At 43.1% G+C, this 18,366-nt stretch overlaps 3 protein-coding genes across 3 annotated transcripts; 1 reads left to right on the top strand and 2 right to left on the bottom strand.

Moving 5' to 3' along the window:
• Positions 1-853: 853 nt before the first annotated feature.
• On the bottom strand, positions 854-3,998 carry tmem234 (transmembrane protein 234). Its single transcript, XM_036542608.1, has 5 exons — positions 3,976-3,998; positions 3,410-3,561; positions 2,267-2,333; positions 1,951-2,043; positions 854-1,412 (listed from the first exon to the last, which is right to left on the bottom strand). The coding sequence occupies exons 1-5, from the start codon at positions 3,986-3,988 to the stop codon at positions 1,327-1,329; spliced, it is 411 nt and encodes a 136-aa protein (XP_036398501.1). The 5' UTR covers positions 3,989-3,998; the 3' UTR covers positions 854-1,326.
• Positions 3,999-4,067: 69 nt separating this feature from the next.
• On the top strand, positions 4,068-10,906 carry LOC118787053 (eukaryotic translation initiation factor 3 subunit I). Its single transcript, XM_036542463.1, has 11 exons — positions 4,068-4,198; positions 4,915-5,007; positions 5,144-5,231; positions 5,417-5,482; positions 6,113-6,262; positions 7,235-7,362; positions 7,621-7,731; positions 8,329-8,418; positions 9,161-9,234; positions 9,376-9,468; positions 10,171-10,906. The coding sequence occupies exons 1-11, from the start codon at positions 4,196-4,198 to the stop codon at positions 10,250-10,252; spliced, it is 978 nt and encodes a 325-aa protein (XP_036398356.1). The 5' UTR covers positions 4,068-4,195; the 3' UTR covers positions 10,253-10,906.
• Positions 10,907-13,396: 2,490 nt separating this feature from the next.
• Positions 13,397-18,366, bottom strand: tdh2 (L-threonine dehydrogenase 2). The gene is made up of 8 exons (XM_036543126.1): positions 18,207-18,366; positions 17,696-17,738; positions 17,221-17,291; positions 16,827-16,976; positions 16,156-16,328; positions 15,463-15,553; positions 14,781-15,050; positions 13,397-13,542 (listed from the first exon to the last, which is right to left on the bottom strand). Exons 1-8 carry the CDS (start codon positions 18,364-18,366, stop codon positions 13,397-13,399), a joined length of 1,104 nt encoding a protein of 367 aa, XP_036399019.1.

Raw genomic sequence — 18,366 nt, 5'->3', positions numbered from 1 at the left:
TACATTGTTTAAGTACCATCCATTCATTCAGCTAGATATTTACAAAAGCAATCCAGGCTATGCCCCTTGCTTAAATATACTAGAGCAAGCCCTGCCTAGGAAGCTGGTAGCCTTTGGATTAGCCTTGCTCCTAACCTACACTCCTATCCGCACACAAAAAAACACAAACATACAGCATTCTGGAAGTTTATAATGCAGCTGAGAACCTGTGGGATTGAATTTTTTTTTTTAAACACCAGGAAATAAATTTCCGATTTGTTTTTAATTACAGAACGTGTTTTAATGCAGAAACTCTCATCACTTTGCCACATTAAACTGTATTTTCAAAATGTCTTGATCTTAAGGAAGCTTTTGTACATGCACAATTATACACTTATTTGAAAAGCATTGGAATTTATAAATTAATTCAATAAATGGTGTATTTTCCTATATATTTCTTTTTAAAAAATCAGCAACATATGTTTTAGTTAGATTGAATTAAAGATCTTTAAATACTTTTATACATTTAATAAAAATGTACAGGTATAACAATCATGTATAAGTATTTTGGCCTGATGTTTGCACATTAAAATAGTGATCTTTACACATGCACTATTTCTATTTACACTCAATAAAATATTGTACAAAAATAAAGGTAACCCCCCAAAGCATACCAACTGTGCTACAGAACATTATACTACATCATACAAAAATAAATACAATGCTTTAAGGCTATAAAAAATCAGCTTTTGTGTTAATTAGAAACATGTAGCAGCTCTATATGGCTTTTGAATTAGATTTCATATACTAAGTAAAAAAAATTCTGAGAAGAGAGAACTCATGACATTCATTCTATGATTTAACTGTGTGATAATGGGCAGTACCATAGAGAAGGGATAGACAGATTCTCTTTCTTTGGAAAAGCACTATGTCATTAAATGGTCATGGCTATTACTCCACTTCAAGGCTAAATTCTATGGCAATTAGTGTAGGTCCCCTTATTGGATGAATTACAGACTAGTCATACGTTTCAGCCCATTCTACTCTCCTTTTCTGTCCCAGAGACATTTCCCGTTATGGCCCGCATAATATTCATGAACAGTCAGACCTCAAATGTTCTCTGATTTGTAATATGTGTTTTCAAGGATGTCTGAAGCAACCAGAGTCATAACCAACCAAGTACCAATGTTACTGCTATTTAAAAGGACCTGTCCTTCTGTGTCTGTGTCAGTTCAGTGACTGGATCCTGTGCTATGGGGTCTGTTCTGCAGTTGAACTCAATGATAAAAAGCAGGGATCGGTCTAGTGTGGCTTGAATTCTATGGTGTTTAGCTGGGACAAATCTCTTTATCCAGAGCTGTTATTCTCGCCGACAGAGCTGATGATACACAGCGTGACCCCTAGCATGGTTAAGAACATTCCCAGGACAGCTCCTAAGAGATGGAGAGCATCAGATGTCAGGGCAAAAAGGGCATGACACATCTCAATATCTGAATGAAACAAGTCTACATCAGCACACATTCTATTTTTGTATGAGCAGGGATCAAGGTTTCCATAGTCCTTAAACATCTTTCAAAATATTGCCAATATGGAAAACTCAAGGCAAGTTGTCAAAGATCCCCTTGAATTTAATCATTAAAACTCGTAACTCTTTCCCAGCAAATATATGTCCATCTTTCTTGCCAACTAGTCAAGCAATGCCAGTGTGCTTATATGGCTAACAAACTGGTTATTAAGCAGCTGGCAACACCCCCCCCCCCCCCCCCCCCCCCCCCCCCCAAAAAAAAAAAAAAAAAAAACATAGCCCTGGTTTCACAGGACTGTTACTGTTGCAGCAGTAAAAACAATGCTTGAACCCTTACATCTATATCCTTAAAATTTCACTGACAGGTGTCCACTTAAACAAAAAATACAGTATCAACAGACGGAGTATCCTGAGTGAATAATGAGATAAGAATAAAAAAAACTTACTTTTCCCTCCAATATCCTCTCCCAGAAGTCTCCCTGTTAGCAGTGTGAACAGGAAGGTGAGAGAGTTGGTCACTGGCACAGCAAGGGACAGGTCTGGTGGCGAGAGAGGAAAGGGGAACCTGAATTTCAGTCTGGCTCACACTGCTTTCCACAGATTCTGACAGCAGACTGAGACTTTATGAACATAATTATGGATGGAGCTATCACGTTCTGTCAACCACTAACTTATAAGAATCAAGTCATTCTGACAAGTCATTTAAAACTGCAAAATCACTTAATGTCTTAACTCATGCAGGTCTTTGCAGGAGCAGCTTACCTGTTGTGGCCAGCGTGAGGTAATACACCAGGGACCCAATCTGGTTCAACAGGAATGGCACTAGGTACTGCAGGGAACATGGGAAGGTTAGAGCTATTGCTCAGGAGCATACATGCTGGGAGACTGTATGAATTTAGTGTCTTAAGTCTGGGACTAATGCAGTAGAATATGTACCCAAAAACCCCTCACAAATATCTGTCCATATTTCTCATACATATAAGTTTGTTATAAATAATAAAATGTGCAGTAACTATCTTAAGTATCTGTGTTAAGTATACTGACCATCAAATGAAACTTATGGCATTTTTGTATGTATGTTCTGATAAAATCTGTGGACTTTGGATATTGATTCCATGCTTTCATTAATCGGTATTTAAAATCCGACCATGATCAGCTCCTGTAACTTTGAGTATTGCTTTAGTAATAACTACTAATATTGCCTTATTAGCCAGGTGTCGGCACAATTTATAAGGTGGTTTCGCCTGTTAAATATCACAATATATTAAGCAAAAAGGAACTGACAGACCCCTGTTATGTATGAGAATGAGATGCTGTTAACAGGTGTGCCTCAAGCGTACCTGCCAGCACAGGAGCCAAGTTCTCCTGAGTGAGGAACTGCAAGTGAACCACCATAGCATCACAGAATTTGTGTCAAAACAGCTCTTTTGATGAGATGAGAATGTAAATGCTACATCCCTTGATGCCTGAGTTGGATCCCCATTGTACATTTGCAGAATGAGCTCGAACATCTTGTGACATCAGAGACCAGTGAACAGGCATTTACTTTTCCATGCTCTGCAGGAAGAATGGAAAAGAATCCCACATGCCAGCATGCGCACCCAAGCGGGATCATAAGGTTATGGCTTGTACTGCCTCTAGTGGCGGCCACATGCATTAATAGCCTCTGACTTTCGCTGGACACCGCTGCATACAGTATGTCAAATGTTAATGAGCAAAACGAAGTGGCATTCTTGCTTTTGTCATTTTCATAAGAACTTTATGCATTTGTTCACAAATAAGAATCACTTTCAAGCAACTAATGACAAGCTTTTTATGCTTAATATATTTTGCGTATAGCCCAATATGTGATGGATAATGGAAGCGTTATATACAAAACTCATTTCGTGTTGTGTAGTTATTTACCTTAACATTGAGGAAGAGAAATTTCACCTCCCCAAGGAATTGGAGGACGACATTTCCCTTCTTTACCTCCTCAATCCCCTCCGTTCCTTTTTTCAGGAAAGGGTTTGTGCCACCCCACAGCACTGCCACGAGCAAGAGGCACAACACCTCCGCTGCGAGAGAACACGATGTAGCTCATGCACATGGCCATAATGAGTCATCTTTGCGTAAAACGTGTTTCAAGCCGATTTAAACGGATACGTGTTGTCAAACAGTTCTACGTCCACTCTTCAGTAAAGCTAACTTGCTGATTTGAGAAAGGTAAATTGAAATGTCGCTTGGTCTGGTTAGCGTGCTCTAGCTGACCATGCACCACGGCAAAGCTTTATGTGCAACTTTGTTTGCTAACGTTAGCTAGGTAAAGTCAAGATAGCCAGCTGATAAAACACTCGTGCAGAGTTACAGAGCTGATCTGCACAGTTAGGTAGATATCCACACATTTGGATGATTCAGTAACGAATTTTCCAGGGAACAATAAAAATCATTTTGTATATCTTAATACAAAAAGGAAAACTGTCAGTACTTACTGAAAGACACCATAACTACCGGCAACAGGAGACGTCATGTGATCATCTGGGCAGCGTTTCCCTTCGCATAGGTCAGCACTCCGGAAGTGCTTCCTTCAACTCGGTGTTGTTCATTATCGCGCTGTCGTCAGGCTAGAAGTTTCTGTGGATTGATTTGGCTTTGTGGCGCATCCTGCGAAAAGCATTTAAGAAATACCCCCCAACGGGTCGCTGCGAAATTATGGTGAGTAGATGCTAATCATAGATGTCATCTTTTACTGAAGAAAAATATTAGCTGCCCTCCTGGCTATCTATCGTACTGTGCGCAGACGGCCCAGTTCCCCCGCACAGTTTTCACTAAAAGAGAATGAGCATCATCTCATATATTTTTGGTACATTTTGTGAGCTATTTATTTGAAATTTAATGACTCGGCTAACTATAATACAGTATATATCCAGGGAGCTTTCTAGCCACGTTAGGAATGTTTGGCAGGCTTTGCTGTTAGCAGTTGGCTAGCCTAATTGGTTGTCTTTCTAACTGGCATCTTTTGCAAGAATAGGCTGTTCATTTGTTGCAGTAATAATAGATCAAAATGCCAACATTTCCATACCAGCTGCAAAAGAACAGCTGCAAAGTCCCTTTTCACCTATGGTAGTCTAATCCAGTTAGCTGTAGCGTTAAATACATCTAATTGGCTAGCTAGACAATCAACGTTACGATTTTTTTATCTTGACGTTTCTACTGTTGGGTAACTAAATAAATTAATACACAAGTCAGAACAGATGGAGGAAGATTAGGCGCCCAGCCAGTAGGTTTTGTTTTTGTACCGGTCTTTTGAATACTGTCAAACTAACAAGTTGCTAGCCGATCCGTTAACACTATCAGTACGTTATATTTTAAAACTAGCCTTTGACACCTCGTACTAAACGTCAGATAATGCCCCCTCTTCCGCCCCACAGAGACCCATCCTCTTGCAGGGCCATGAAAGGTCCATTACACAGATCAAGTACAACCGGGAAGGAGACCTGCTCTTCTCAGTGGCCAAAGACACGGTAAGGAGCCTTGCACGTTAATGCAATCCGTGGACGTTTCAGGCTCCTGTATAATTATCTGTTAACGCGTTCGGAGTTGACATTCTGACCCACGTTTGTTTCTCTGCGTCTTTCCGAATATTTCTTGTGTGCACAGGTAGTGAACGTATGGTATTCTGTAAACGGAGAGAGGCTGGGCACGTACAACGGCCACACAGGGGCTGTGTGGTGTGTGGATGTCGACTGTATCCTTCCCAAAGACGTATTGTGTTTACAGAATGACTGAAATGTTTTTTTTTTGTCAGTTGGGGATTTGCGCAGTTAGAATTAATATTTTGATAAATTCATTGACAGTCATAACTTAAGTGTTTTTCCAGCAAAGGTCTCTGGTGACTACCGAGGTGTATTTGCTCCTTGACAAACGGTGCAGGGGACACCAAGAACGTGCTGACTGGCTCGGCAGACAATAGTTGCCGGCTTTGGGATTGTGAAACAGGTAAGGTGGCGGAGTGGTCTATAAAGCTGAATGACAAACATAAATTTGAAGATGTGTCTGAATTAGGCATAGGTGGTCAAAGTAGTACATTAGAATCCAGAGCAGGATGTTTCTGCACACTTGTCTAAGTTAAAGGCCTTGACTCAAAACTTGCTCAGTAAAGTGGGTTCAAAAACTGATGCCCAGTTAAGAGAAATATTAATCATACCATCAATACAATCACATTTGATTTGCTGGGTCACGCTTTATTAAAAGTCTTGTTAGTGTAAAGACAGTAAAGACAAATTAAACACATGACACTTGACTTTTTGTTTGATTAAATATGAATATATATTATATATAGCTGTTAATTTTGCGGTTCCATATCATGTAGTTTTTGGTTATTCTAAAAAAAAATAAATGGGTAATGTTAGTTTTCTAATAATTGGCCACAAGAGGCCACTGTGTTGGCTTTTTTATACACATCCTATGTTCTTTCCGGTGAGCTCCTGAGATGCTCCCTGTAAGAGGTGCCACCTTTGCATTTTGATGACAAGCTTGATGAGTGACCTCTCACTGCCCTCTGTCTGTTTCCGTGAAGGTGAATAGTTTTATGGATAGTCCTCCTTATGTCTCTCTATCACTACACAGGCAAACAGCTGGCTCTGCTCAAGACCAGCTCAGCTGTGAGGACCTGCGGCTTCGACTTCAGCGGGAATATCATTATGTTCTCTACAGACAAGCAGATGGGATACCAGTGCTACCTGAACTACTTTGACCTTAGGGACCCCCAGCAAATAGGTAATCCCCTTCACCTAACCCACCCCCTTTCCCGACACTCGCCCTCCCCAAGGTCCATATGGCCAAGCCTTTGGTATCATCATTTTTATCATGTCCATGGCTCTGTGGAATTATGAACTGGCCTGAGAAGGTGCAAGGGAATTAAGTGCTCTGTTATTTTCATTGGATGTATCGCACAAGGTTTTACCTGTTGACAGTTTTGAACATATTAGAAGCTCACAGCTATGAGATTAACAATGTAGAATTTAATGAAGTTACTGAAGGCCCTCAAATTATGATTGTTGCAATGGATCTGCAGTGCATTGTTCTCTACCTGGATTGGAATGGAAGTTTCAGTTTTGTAATTAGTGAGGACCAGTTGGTCCTGTCCTGGACTGCTGGGTTTTGTTGTGCTTTTTCCCCTTTCTGCAACTCTGTTTTTGAATCACCAATTGTACATTAGGCTCATCAATCATATGATTCAGCCAATATCGAACCGAAGCCATAGCAATCAAAGCAAACACCTTGTCGACAGAGCCTATTAGGAGGTGTGGGCTGGTGTTTTAAGGCAATCCCAGACACAGTTCCACCAAAGACGGCTCCCGAAACAAAGTTGATTTACAACAGTTTGTTCATTAATACTGTGCTTGTCCCTTTGTGTGTCCATACCAGTATTGTGGATCTTAAGCAACTTGAGACCCGCTTAATGGGGCACTCCATGTTAACTAAGTGAATTTCTAGCCCAGTAAGGTACAAATCAAGAAGGAATGCAATGCAGAAATCCAACTAAACAGATAGTAGGGATCACATAATACCAATCATTTTATACATTGCAACTGTTAGTAATGATTCCTATATGCTTTACCTGTTCATCACACTTCTCATTCTTTTACTTCTTCCTCTGTTCTTCCTACCCTCTCTCTCCCTCCCTCCCTGGCTCTCCCCCTGTCCCTTCCTCTCTCCCCTCCCTCTCTCCCTTATTCCTCCTCCCAGAGGATAACCAGCCCTACATATCCGTGCCGTGCAATGACTCTAAGATCACCAGTGCGGTGTGGGGGCCGCTGGGCGAGTTTGTCATCGCAGGCCACGAGAACGGAGAGATCAACCAGTTCAGTGCAAAGGTATTGTGGTGTCCCTGTGTCCATAAGAACACATGCAAAGGTGTACTCCTCATCCCATTCACAGGATCCACAGTCATCAATAATACTTCAGTATTACAGTAGCTTTTACTGCACCAGTAACCTATGAGGGCATTCCGTTGCTTGAAGAGTGCGTGACCTGAGTCTGAAGTTGAGAGTCTAGCGTCAGTCTCCTGGCTTTGGTGGTTGTCCACACTGATGTTGTCTGAGATGTGTGTGCCTGCCTTTGTTTCTCTGCAGTCTGGGGAGGTGCTTAAGAAGGCGAAGGAGCACACCAAGCAGATTAACGACATCCAGACCTCTGTAGATCTCACCATGGTCATCAGTGCATCAAAAGACAACACAGCCAAGGTGTGGGCCACACTGGCGGGCAGAGAACTATGATAGCTGCATGCATGGATGCCGGATGCCTGCAGTCTTTTATGAAAAAATAGTGAGAAAAGAAGATTACTGGCTACGTGTTATGTCATTCTAGTATTACATTTCACAGAGAAATTGTAGCACTGAGGTGAACATGTTCCAGAGTAAGCCATTCTCAGTAACTAACCACAGTAAAATGCATCCATTTCTGCATCATGTTTAATGAGTTAATGCGTCGAAAGGACATAACTTGAGTGCGAGCAGTGATTTGTGAATTGGGTTTAACATCCCTATACATCTCTAAACATTGAGGTGAAGCATTGAGGTAGCTGGTAATTCAGTGCTGATTTATGGGTGATGTAGAGCCACCATACACTTTGAAATCCTTGGTGTTGTTTAGCTACAGGTGTGCAAAATAAATGAATATACTTACAGTTGACAGGAAGAGTTGATAGTGAGATCAGAGCTGTTTAAAAACTGAAGTGGACGTCCTCTATGGATGTCCAGCACAGGTCTGGCTAGTGTGACTGGATTGGTTGCCAGGGTTTGATTAGTCTGTGCTGATTGGCCCTCTGATTGCCTCTGCAGCTGTTTGACTCCACGTCACTGGATCACATCAAGACCTTCAAGACAGAGAGACCCGTGAACTCGGCTGCCATTTCTCCCATCATGGACCACGTACGAGCCCCTCCCCAGTAGTGGCTAAACCCTTATTCTGTCACACACCATCCATTATTCTAGATCTGCTCACAGCCATCGGTGCACCTCATTCATCTAAATGTTGTGCAGTTTCACTTTAGTGCTGTCAAATCTTTCATCCGGCCATTCGTGTACATTCATGTGTCCCCTTAGCTGGTCATCAACCACTAATAACCAAGTGTGAGACACTTCCTCTACAGGGCTGTTTATTCACTGGTGGTTTCACTTGCACTGTGCGTGGCCTGAAACAGGTGTGCACACTGTGTCGTGGTTTTGTGCTGTTACTGTAACTCACTGCCTGAAGAGCGGCAGCTGCTGTTAGAATCACCAGCTCCTCTGAACCTGCTCCTTGTCATCCAGTGACAGCCAGCAGAACAGCAGTTGTGGTGTGCAAACCATAGGGTTGGGTGGATGCTCGGTGTATCACACACACACAGTTGTTCGCAATTTTAGATCCCTTGTCTTTGCCTTTCTGACAGAAGGCTTTTTGTTCCTGAAGGGCTGCCATCTAACACACAGTTTTCAGGAAAGTGTGTCAGTTCCTGGAAAATGGTTGTAAAGGCCTCACCATGAGAGACATGAGATCTCTTGGGTTGAAAGTGTGCAGCATCAGAGATCGCTGCCAGGTAACGTTTGAGGTGGGGTTTAAGTCCTCATCTGTCTGGTTCTGTTTGTTGTGTCAATGGCAATGCCTCCTGATGGCCTTGTAATTGGGTTGCAGGTGGTCATGGGAGGTGGGCAGGAAGCCATGGAGGTCACGACAACGTCCACCAGGATAGGAAAGTTTGAGGCCAGGTGAGTTTGTGATCTCACGTCTGAAACAGAATGTGTCAGTCAGTCCCTCTCGGGTACGTGGCCCTGTTCGGTTAGACAGGGTATGAAAAGTGAAGGACCTCGACTCTGTGTGATCCCTGCTCTTCTCACTTGCACCCTCAGGTTCTTCCATGCTGCATATGAGGAGGAGTTCGGGAGAGTGAAGGGACACTTTGGTCCCATCAACTGTGTCGCATTCCACCCAGATGGAAAGAGGTTTGAGTCCCCAAATTCCATAAACATCAACGCCTGGCAGCTGGTTGTGTGTGTGTGTGTGTGTGTGTGTGTGTGTGTGTGTGTGTGTGTGTGTGTGTGTGTGTGTCTGTGTGTGTGTGTGTGTGTGAAAGAGAACGTACATGCAGAAACTCACACGGGCTGGCACGGACTTCAAAAATCACTGGAAGAATCATGTACTGTATTCCACAGTACAATTGCGACTGTATTATTACCTTTTTGCCTTCTCATGGGCTGTATTATTTATGCGCATGACAGACCATAACCTGGGTGACTGTTTATACGTTACATTTATACAGTTGGATGCTCAGCAAAACAAGGAGGTTTTATCAAAATATTTCCTGCATAGATTTTTTTCCCTTACTGATTTTTCTGCTGATTCTTCTGTTTTTTCCCAGACTGATATTTCTGTACCTCACATAATTGTGACAGACTTCAGGTGACTTACCTGTACCCAGCAAGCTATGGCAGGGATCCATGCAGAAGTTAAACACATGACTGTCTTACACCTGACCTGAGGCCTATCCTGTCCTCCACATACATGAGATTTCTGCATGTGCGTGCATGAGTGGGCATGTTGGTGCTCATGCATACACACGCCTGTGTACACTTGTCTCTGTGTATGTGCGCAAGTTCCTGCATCAGGTCCCTGAAGTGGTCTCTCTTCTGTCTCTATTCTTGCAGTTACAGCAGCGGTGGAGAGGATGGCTATGTCAGGATACATTACTTCGATCCTCACTACTTTGAGTTTGAGTTTGAAGGGTGAAATGAATCCAAAACCACCTCCCATTCCCCCCTCCATTACCCTTGGTTCCCTTCTTTTGGCCGTTTCCCCCTCTCTCTCGCCCTTTTCCCTTCTCCCCACTCACAGTTTTCTTCTCACTGGGCCCGCTTTCCCTCTTCTCTGCCCACAGTTCGACTCTCTCCTCTCATTACTGTCACTCATTACATTGCTTTCACAGTCCAATAATGCAGTGCACTCTGGTCATACAATGAAAAGAATCCAAAAATGGCATGATACAATCCCAAGCTCTAGGAAGGACTCAAATACTACCCCTGTGAACAAACTGGATTTCTGTAAGGACTGTACCCTGTCTGGAGACTTGCAGTGTTGAAGCCCAGGAACCAACCCTTGTAGCTCTGTCAGCTCCACACAGCTTGGTTGGATTATGTGTCTGCTTAAGGAAGGTCCAAACCTGTCTGAATGAAGCTTGGTTTGCATTTCAATACAGAAGCTCATCAATAACCACCTGCTCTAGAATGAAGTGTTTTCATTCTCCCTTTGTTTGAAAATGTACCAATAAACTGGATCCAAGGTAAACGTCGTTTCTAGTGTGAGATCTAGTTGCTAACTGCTTTGCGTTGGTGGAGTAAATAAATGCTCTACCATTGCCACTTGCATCCGGCATATTTAAAAACAGCTTTCATTGCAAGATGTGAATTCAGTGTCTTTTGAATAAACTGTATGACTGATTACATCCATAAGTTGCATTCCAGGAAATTATTCAAAAATGCTGGATGACTAGCAAATTGGCTTTTTTGTACATTCTTGCTTTTTGCCCAGTTTGGACTGACCGGTTGTATTACATTAAATTTGTCTCTTCACACATCCTCCACACTAAAAGGAGGAGTGTGCAATCCTTAAGTACACTGCTGTTTTTTTCACACTGCAAGTCCCACAGAACAAGACAGACACTGATTGACCTGCACATCTGCACTGGCACCACCAAGGGACTTTGTATGCGCCCCACGAGCCATTAGAGGGCGCCACAACAGAGAAACGAGGGAATTCTGGCCGGGAACACCAGCCAGTTTATTCTGGTGCTGTGGAGTCCTGGTCACTGTCATCAGATGCTATGCACATAGTCTGTACATGAATTAAGCACATTTTGTCTGAGTCACTGAGGACCTCCAGCACGTTGGATTTTTGAAGTTAAATTGCTAATAGAAATACCCAGCAGATTTTTGAAATTTAGTGTTTACATTTTGTTAAAGCTTGTTAAACAATGTATCTGGTGTTGTTGTGGAAATGGAACAAGGAAAGTGACAGGACATATCCCTGTACTGTTTAGCAAAGAGGTCCGTTCTTTTGTTGCAGCTTATCAAGGGATTTAACACATATAGACATCACTGTAAATTAAGAGTTGTAAAGGCTATTGAAGTAGGAAAAATATGCTTGATTTTTCCATCTTGACACCTACATTGGGATTTATTTTTAAATACTTCTCATACTACTTGAAGTTCCAATTAAATAGACATGTGAAACCATGATTCAACATTTTCTATCTCATAGGACCGTTCCAAGTGCCTTTAAATGACTTTCTGTTTGATACAGGCTGTAATCCATCAGAGTAATCTTAGTACCATAAGTGCTTTCTGTTACTTTGCCATGTAAAATACATGCTGAGCTCTAATCTACAAACATAAGTACACACAATCCAATTTGAACACACTGATACACACAGTCACACTGCATAATTTCTAATGCACACATTCACACTGTAATTTTCCACGTACCAATACCACCACATATATCCGTCACCTTTTGCATCAGGTGACTCAAAGGCCTTTATAACAGCTTTATGAACATGGCTTGACTGCTTTATAAAGCATTCATAAATAACAACAGTGCTGTGACAAGGCTAATGAGTGCAATATGTAATGCTGTATAAAAAATGCATGAGAAAACAAGCCATATTGCTTAGTTGGGAATCAGAAAGCACAATATCTTACAACTGCTTTATACAGTAGTAATTCTGTATTTGTGAATGTGTCTGTCATGCTTTATGAAGGCCTCCTATAGTTTCATGTCATATAAATTGTGACCCACAAATCCACAGTGAATTTTTAGTATACTTAAACCCTGAAAGCATCAAATTTAAATCAATGAAGATTTATTACAATGCAAATTGTAACACTCCTTCAGGTATTTATCATCAGGTATCATCAAGTGTTAAGGTTACACTTAATCAGGTATTAATCAGCCAAAGGAACAGTGCCTGGATCTGAACTTAAATTATGACAAAAAGATAAAAAATAAGGCCTTATTTCTTGTTTATTACTCCTCATGCAATATTCCTTTCTGTCTCCACAATCTCACTCTTGGTAAAGAAAGGGTCATTTATACAAGTTGTGTGTATGTGTGTGTGTGTGTGTGTATGTGTGGGTGTGTGCATGTCGGAATGAGTCCACCTCAACATGGCATGTGATTTGCTTTGTACAGTTCTGTGTATCAGTGGAACACTGTCCACTCTGCAGTGGGTTGATGGGTCAGGGTTTCTATTTCTCTACTAAAGTCCTTTTCCCAATGCATCACTGCTTTTCTCGCTGTCCCCTCTCCCCCTGTTATTACCACAGTGTTTTAACGCAACAACAAAGACACTGAACCCACCGGAGCCAGGTTTTTAACTGAGGTCATAAATAGGAGGCCATGTTCAACAACCTGCAAGAAAGGATATGCCCTCCCAAAGGCAAGAGCCCTACTCTAAATCAGCCTTTAAAAATATCTGATGAAAAAAGGAAAATCTGCTCTCTATCACGATTAAAAACAGAAACTGGAGAAGTTTACATGTATGCTTGACAGTATGGTACCCTGTAAAAGAGAAATGCTCTGTGTGAATATTTGTGTATGTTTGTATGTGCTTGTATATGTGTATATGTTTAAGTCCGTGTTAGTGTGTGATGGGTAGGATTATGTGTTTGAAACACTTTGTATACCTGTCTGAGTGTGTACGTATGTGTGTGTATGCATGTTTCAGTGTGTGCATCGCTGTTTACAGTCCTGGTCTGGTGAGAGTTCCTGAGCAACGCTTGTCAAAAGTTCTTGTTGAAGGGGATGCAGTGTGACCCTTCCCCTCTCAGATGATTGGTGGGCAGGGAGTCTGTGGAGTCTCTATTGGAGGGTGCGCTGCTAGCTGACTGGCAGCCCAGCCTTGGTCCTCTGCTCCCGGATGGACTCCAGCATGTCAACCACCAGCTCTGACAGGCCATAGGCCGGCTTCCATCCCCAGTCTCGCTGAGCGTTGGTGTCGTCGAACCGCATGGGCCAGCTGTCCGCTGTAGCCAGAGGGGAACAAGGGTAAGGGTGTGGAGGATGACTCTTGACAGCTTAGAATGCACCGAAAGGCACATTTATTAACATCTGAACCCTCAATCAGCACCTCTCAAGATCCGTACCTGATTCACAAATATTTACAAGTTGAGTTACATATGTTCTGGTGGTTCATAGGGACTGCTGTATTCATCCAAGCTGAAATGGAATGGCTACAGCTACTGATGGGAATCTGACCCATAACAAAAGCAGCATTACTCAGAGTGCAAAACCAAAAAATGAAGCTCATGTTTAATGCAAATGATGGGACTCCTGAAGAAGCTAGAGATGACTCGCTTTCCAATTACCTCTCTATGTTCTGCCACAGTGGTCAGAGCGCCACAGGGCCCATAACTCACTATGGCAATGGCCATCTACAGCCGTGAGGCACAGGGTATTCCACACACAGAGAGCTGCTTGTGGTTTTTATGAAGGTGATTTAACAAAGAGTGAGGCTGTTTCTTAGGAGGGTGTTTCCTAGGAGTATTTATTTTAATTTATTTAGCTGATGTCCTTCCCTGGGTGAACTTGCATCACTTACATTTTCCATAGTCTCCCAAGTGTTCCTACAGCTGGATATTTACTGATCTAAGGTTCCCCCATTTACACTTGCGTGTGGATATCACTGTTTATTGAACACCAATAATACTGATCACCCCCAGTATTATTGGTGTTCAGTAAACAGTGATATCCACACGCAAGTGTAAATGTCACAAATAATGAGTTATTACCTACCACACATTAGTAAGAAGATGAAACAAAAGTAATATAGTCAAATATTGTTTACTTGCCTGCTAACTTGCATGATAATTAATTCCTGCAAGATTTATAGTAGTGTTTAGGTACCAAAATTTGACACATTATATTATTTTCACCAACAAAAGAGTTTACCATACACCTAGAGTATTTGATAACCTAACCACCTTGTCCTCAACAGCATGAGCTGTTAACATCTGAAACTCCTTACACAGTAAAACAAAAAAACACAAGGACTGTTCAATCTGTAAACAAATGGAGATCAATGCTGAGTAATCCCAGTATTTTTGAGTACATCGCTGACATTCCAAGAACATTCTAAGACATTCCAACCTCAACATACATTTGAACACATCCACAGTTCTCCCTCTGGAGACTGCAACACAACACACCCACCCACTAACAAACACACACACACACACACACACACGTGTGCGTGAGGACGTACCGATGGTCTGGCGGACGAAATCGGGGTTGTAGGTGACACTCAGGCCTGGCAGGTGCTTGCGGATCTCGTCTGCCACCTCCTCGGGGGTGAAGCTCATGGCGGCGATGTTGTAGGTACGCAGCGAGAGCTGGCGGTCCTGAGCCTGCATGAACTCCACTGTGGCACGGTGGCAGTCGCGGATGTGCATCATGGGAAGGCGGGTGTCCGCCCGCAGGTAGCAGTCAAAGTGTCCAGTGCTGAGGGCGTCGTGGAAGATCTGAACCGCATAGTCTGGGAAGGGGAGGACAGGAAAAAAAATGGACAGGAAATGTGAAGGTTCTCTCGATAGCCAAACAATGCTACACTAACATTACAAAATAGGGATACATTTTTTCTATGAAAAACAGAACAAAAAAGCACCATCCAAAACAAAAACAAGAAAAAAGGATTGATAAGAAATTCTCAAACCTGGCTTGAGTCTGTTAGTCACCTGTTTCTATCTGTTTTTCAGATAAGCATGATTTACAGGTAAGTATATATATATATATATATATATATATATATACATATATACTAAAGAATATAAGCATTTAAATTTTTAATTTTTATCTAGAAACTGTATATAGGCTGCACAGTGAGTAAGACAGCTAGCTCTTGTATGAGATGGACAGAGATTACAGGCACCTCCTGTAAGTGGATTTACCTGTCGTTCCGCCACCGGGCTTTGTGTCTGCAGAAATAACGCCAGGGTAGCGCAGGCAACGGAAGTCCAGGCCATACTTGTGGTGGAGGTACTGACAGAGAGATAGAGCGCAAGAATCATTAACTCCTCTGAAAGACAGTCCATGACACTCCCCTCCTCATTCCAGATGTAGGGTTGAATGAAAGCTTTGGTGTTGGCGTAAGTGCAAGTGTTGCCACATTTTTTGGCCCATTCCACACGTTTCCCATGATACCCAACTTTTTGACCTAAACAGGACCACTGGTTTGTATTTTTCTCTCTGCCTGTTTTTGTGAGCGTTCACAGCACCCCAGACGTGATGCAGGGTCATTGTTTACCATGTGGTTATTGTTGGGGACTCTTTGTACAGCCCTTTTGTGTGTGATGCGTATTTACCCATTGTGTGGCCAAAGTGACAAAGCGTGTGGTGTGAGCGAAAGAGAGAGAGAGAGAGGGAGAGAGGCCAAAATGACAAAGTATGAGGTGTGTGAGAAAGAGAGGGAGAGAAAAAGAGTGAGAGAGAGGTCAAAATGGCAAAGCCTGAGGTGTGTGAGAAAGAAAAATAGACAAAGTGGTCCTGGCATGTGGTGTGTGAAAGAGAGTGCAGAAGGAGTGGTGTGGTTTGGTGTGGTATGAGACAGCAGTCATGCCAGGGGTTGCCAGTTCAACACTCACCTCCCCCATCAGCTCCCCGTGTACTTTGGACACACCGTAGATGGTGCGCGGCCTCTGGACACACAGGTCTGGTGCAGGGTCACGTGGGGATGAGGGTCCGAAGGCTCCAATGGTACTTGGGACAAAAAGGCGAAGGCAGTTTTCTAGTGCCAAGTCCAGAACATTGTGGAGGCCTAGAGACAGACAGAAAGACAGAGAGAGGGAGAAAAAGAGAGAGGCAGGATCGGGGACTGGAACCAGTGAGTCTTGCCATGAAAATGAAACAGAAAGAAAGGAGAGGAGAGAGGGAGATGTTCGGAAGAATCTTATGAGGTCGAGTGGGAGTGACTGAGCATGACCGGATAAAGTCTGTGAGTGAGGGAGGGTGAAAGGGTGAGAGTGGAGTTGGAAACCCCCGTGCTCAGGGTCAGGCTGGTGTTCAGGGTCGCCCTGCAGCTAGGACAGAGTCATGGAGCTCAAGAGGGCAGAATAATGGGATGCAGCTCAGCTAAATCGTAGATGGAGAACTGAGAGAGGAGGGAAAGGGTGACAGATCTGGAGAGAATGACAGACAGAGGAGGTGAGGCTTAGGCAGGACAAGGCTGAAGGAGTGAGGACACTGACAGGTAGGAGGAAAATAAGAGGTCGCCCTGGTAGGCGGGGAGGGGGGTGGTTGGAGTTGACCCCCCGACCTGTAATGTTGATCTTGCGGGCCAGAGCCACGTTGGCCTCCCCCACAGCACTCAGTAAGGCGCTATAGTGAACCAGCCAGGTGATACGGTTATTCACAATCAGCTCCCTCAGGTTCTTATAATCCAGGACATCGGCATAGACAAATGGACCTACAGAACGAGGGTGAAAAGAGGACACCAGGAGACAAGAGAGATAGAGATGAAGAAAGAATGCATTGAAGAGAGAGAGAGAGAGAGAGGGATAGCCACATTAGCAGATCAGTGTATTCCTCTTCCCAAGCACACTCCAACATAGAGAAACCTATTTCCGCGTTATCTGGTAGAAAACACCTGATTCGTCACTTTGTAGTTGTTGATCCTTAAACCAGCCAATGCCATCTTTGAGTCAACATACCGCTGTTAAACACTTCCACTGGAGGCTTCTTGATGTCTGACAAGATCACGTTGTCTGTCCCATACTGTTTCCTGACACGGACAAAGACACTCATCAGGGACTGACATGGCAAAGACTTTGATGAAAAAAACGTGTTGATGTTTTTTTTTTTTTTTTGTATCTTAAAAACCCTTCAACTGCAACGGGCAAATGGTTCTCAGAGAATTCACAAGGATGAATGATTCTAGAAAAAGCAAAAAGGCTTGTCACCAACTTTAACATCCAGTGAAGAGATGACAGCTGATTGCTGGGCCAGCAATGTAAGCAAAAAATTCCTGTGGGTCAAGGGTTTTAAAAATGGACATGTCCTCATGTATGTTATCCCTTTCATGAGTTGAATGGACAGGGTTGTTTCACAGAATCCGGTAGAATCCTGTCACACAACACTCGACACAGGCAATCCCCAAACCATGAGAAGCAGTGTCCTTTTACGCACCTTAGAAGCTGCGCTAGCCCAACACCCAACTGTCCAAGGCCACCTAATGTAACAGAAACACAAAAATCGTCACTAAAGGCATTACAGGAAATTTTCGCGACGAACTTTTCCTAATTATTTCCCCTGAAAGGTGCCCACTTGTGTATCCCATCTGTATTATACAGTTAATGTTGACATATTTTTTTTCTCTGGCTGAACACAAGTTTCATTACTGCTCACGTTTCATTATTATCAAAGCATTATACGAGGACAAAACAGCTCTCTCTAACCGCGCTATTGTTTAGGCCGCTGCTTTTATGTCGCGCACACCCCTGTTCATTCACAGGCTATTGTCACAGATGTCAAACAGTTGCCTCCGAGGGAAAACAGCTCGAAATCTAAATAAAATGACAAAGCAAGTGTTTCCCTTACAGGCCACTATATCTCCCACAGTTTTTTATTAACTTTACCCATTAATATATAGCAGATACTTCTCCCTGTCACTTTGCAACCTTGGACACTGGGAGTTCACCTGTGATGAGGACTCGGGGGTTCTCCGGCGGAGGGGGGTCGGTGGATTCCTGTTTGTTCCACCTGCTTATCTGCCGCGGTGACCAGCTCAAAACCCGCGCCGGTACGTAGTGCCAACGGGCTCTGCTGCGGCAGCCACGACACAGCCAGCCCGGCAGCAT

The sequence above is a fragment of the Megalops cyprinoides genome, chromosome 12 (assembly GCF_013368585.1).
Source record: "Megalops cyprinoides isolate fMegCyp1 chromosome 12, fMegCyp1.pri, whole genome shotgun sequence".
NCBI classification, from domain to species: domain Eukaryota; kingdom Metazoa; phylum Chordata; class Actinopteri; order Elopiformes; family Megalopidae; genus Megalops; species Megalops cyprinoides.
The sequence above is the reverse complement of the archived record's forward strand: the minus strand, read 5'-3'. Positions and strand labels throughout refer to the sequence as shown.

Excerpts from the sequence above, each read along its gene's own strand:
- LOC118787053 (XM_036542463.1), top strand. Across the intron at positions 7,363-7,620 it reads TCAACCAGTTCAGTGCAAAG|TCTGGGGAGGTGCTTAAGAA; the intron begins GTATTGTGGTGT and ends GTTTCTCTGCAG. Across the intron at positions 8,419-9,160 it reads TTTCTCCCATCATGGACCAC|GTGGTCATGGGAGGTGGGCA; the intron begins GTACGAGCCCCT and ends ATTGGGTTGCAG.
- tdh2 (XM_036543126.1), bottom strand. The coding sequence starts at position 18,366 with ATGCTGCCGGGCTGGCTGTGTCGTGGCTGCCGCAGCAGAGCCCGTTGG. Across the intron at positions 16,329-16,826 it reads CCGCAAGATCAACATTACAG|GCCTCCACAATGTTCTGGAC; the intron begins GTCGGGGGGTCA and ends GTCTGTCTCTAG. Across the intron at positions 15,554-16,155 it reads ACGGGGAGCTGATGGGGGAG|TACCTCCACCACAAGTATGG; the intron begins GTGAGTGTTGAA and ends TCTCTCTGTCAG.
- tmem234 (XM_036542608.1), bottom strand. Across the intron at positions 2,044-2,266 it reads CCTCACGCTGGCCACAACAG|ACCTGTCCCTTGCTGTGCCA; the intron begins GTAAGCTGCTCC and ends TCTCGCCACCAG. Across the intron at positions 1,413-1,950 it reads AGAGGATATTGGAGGGAAAA|GAGCTGTCCTGGGAATGTTC; the intron begins GTAAGTTTTTTT and ends TCCATCTCTTAG.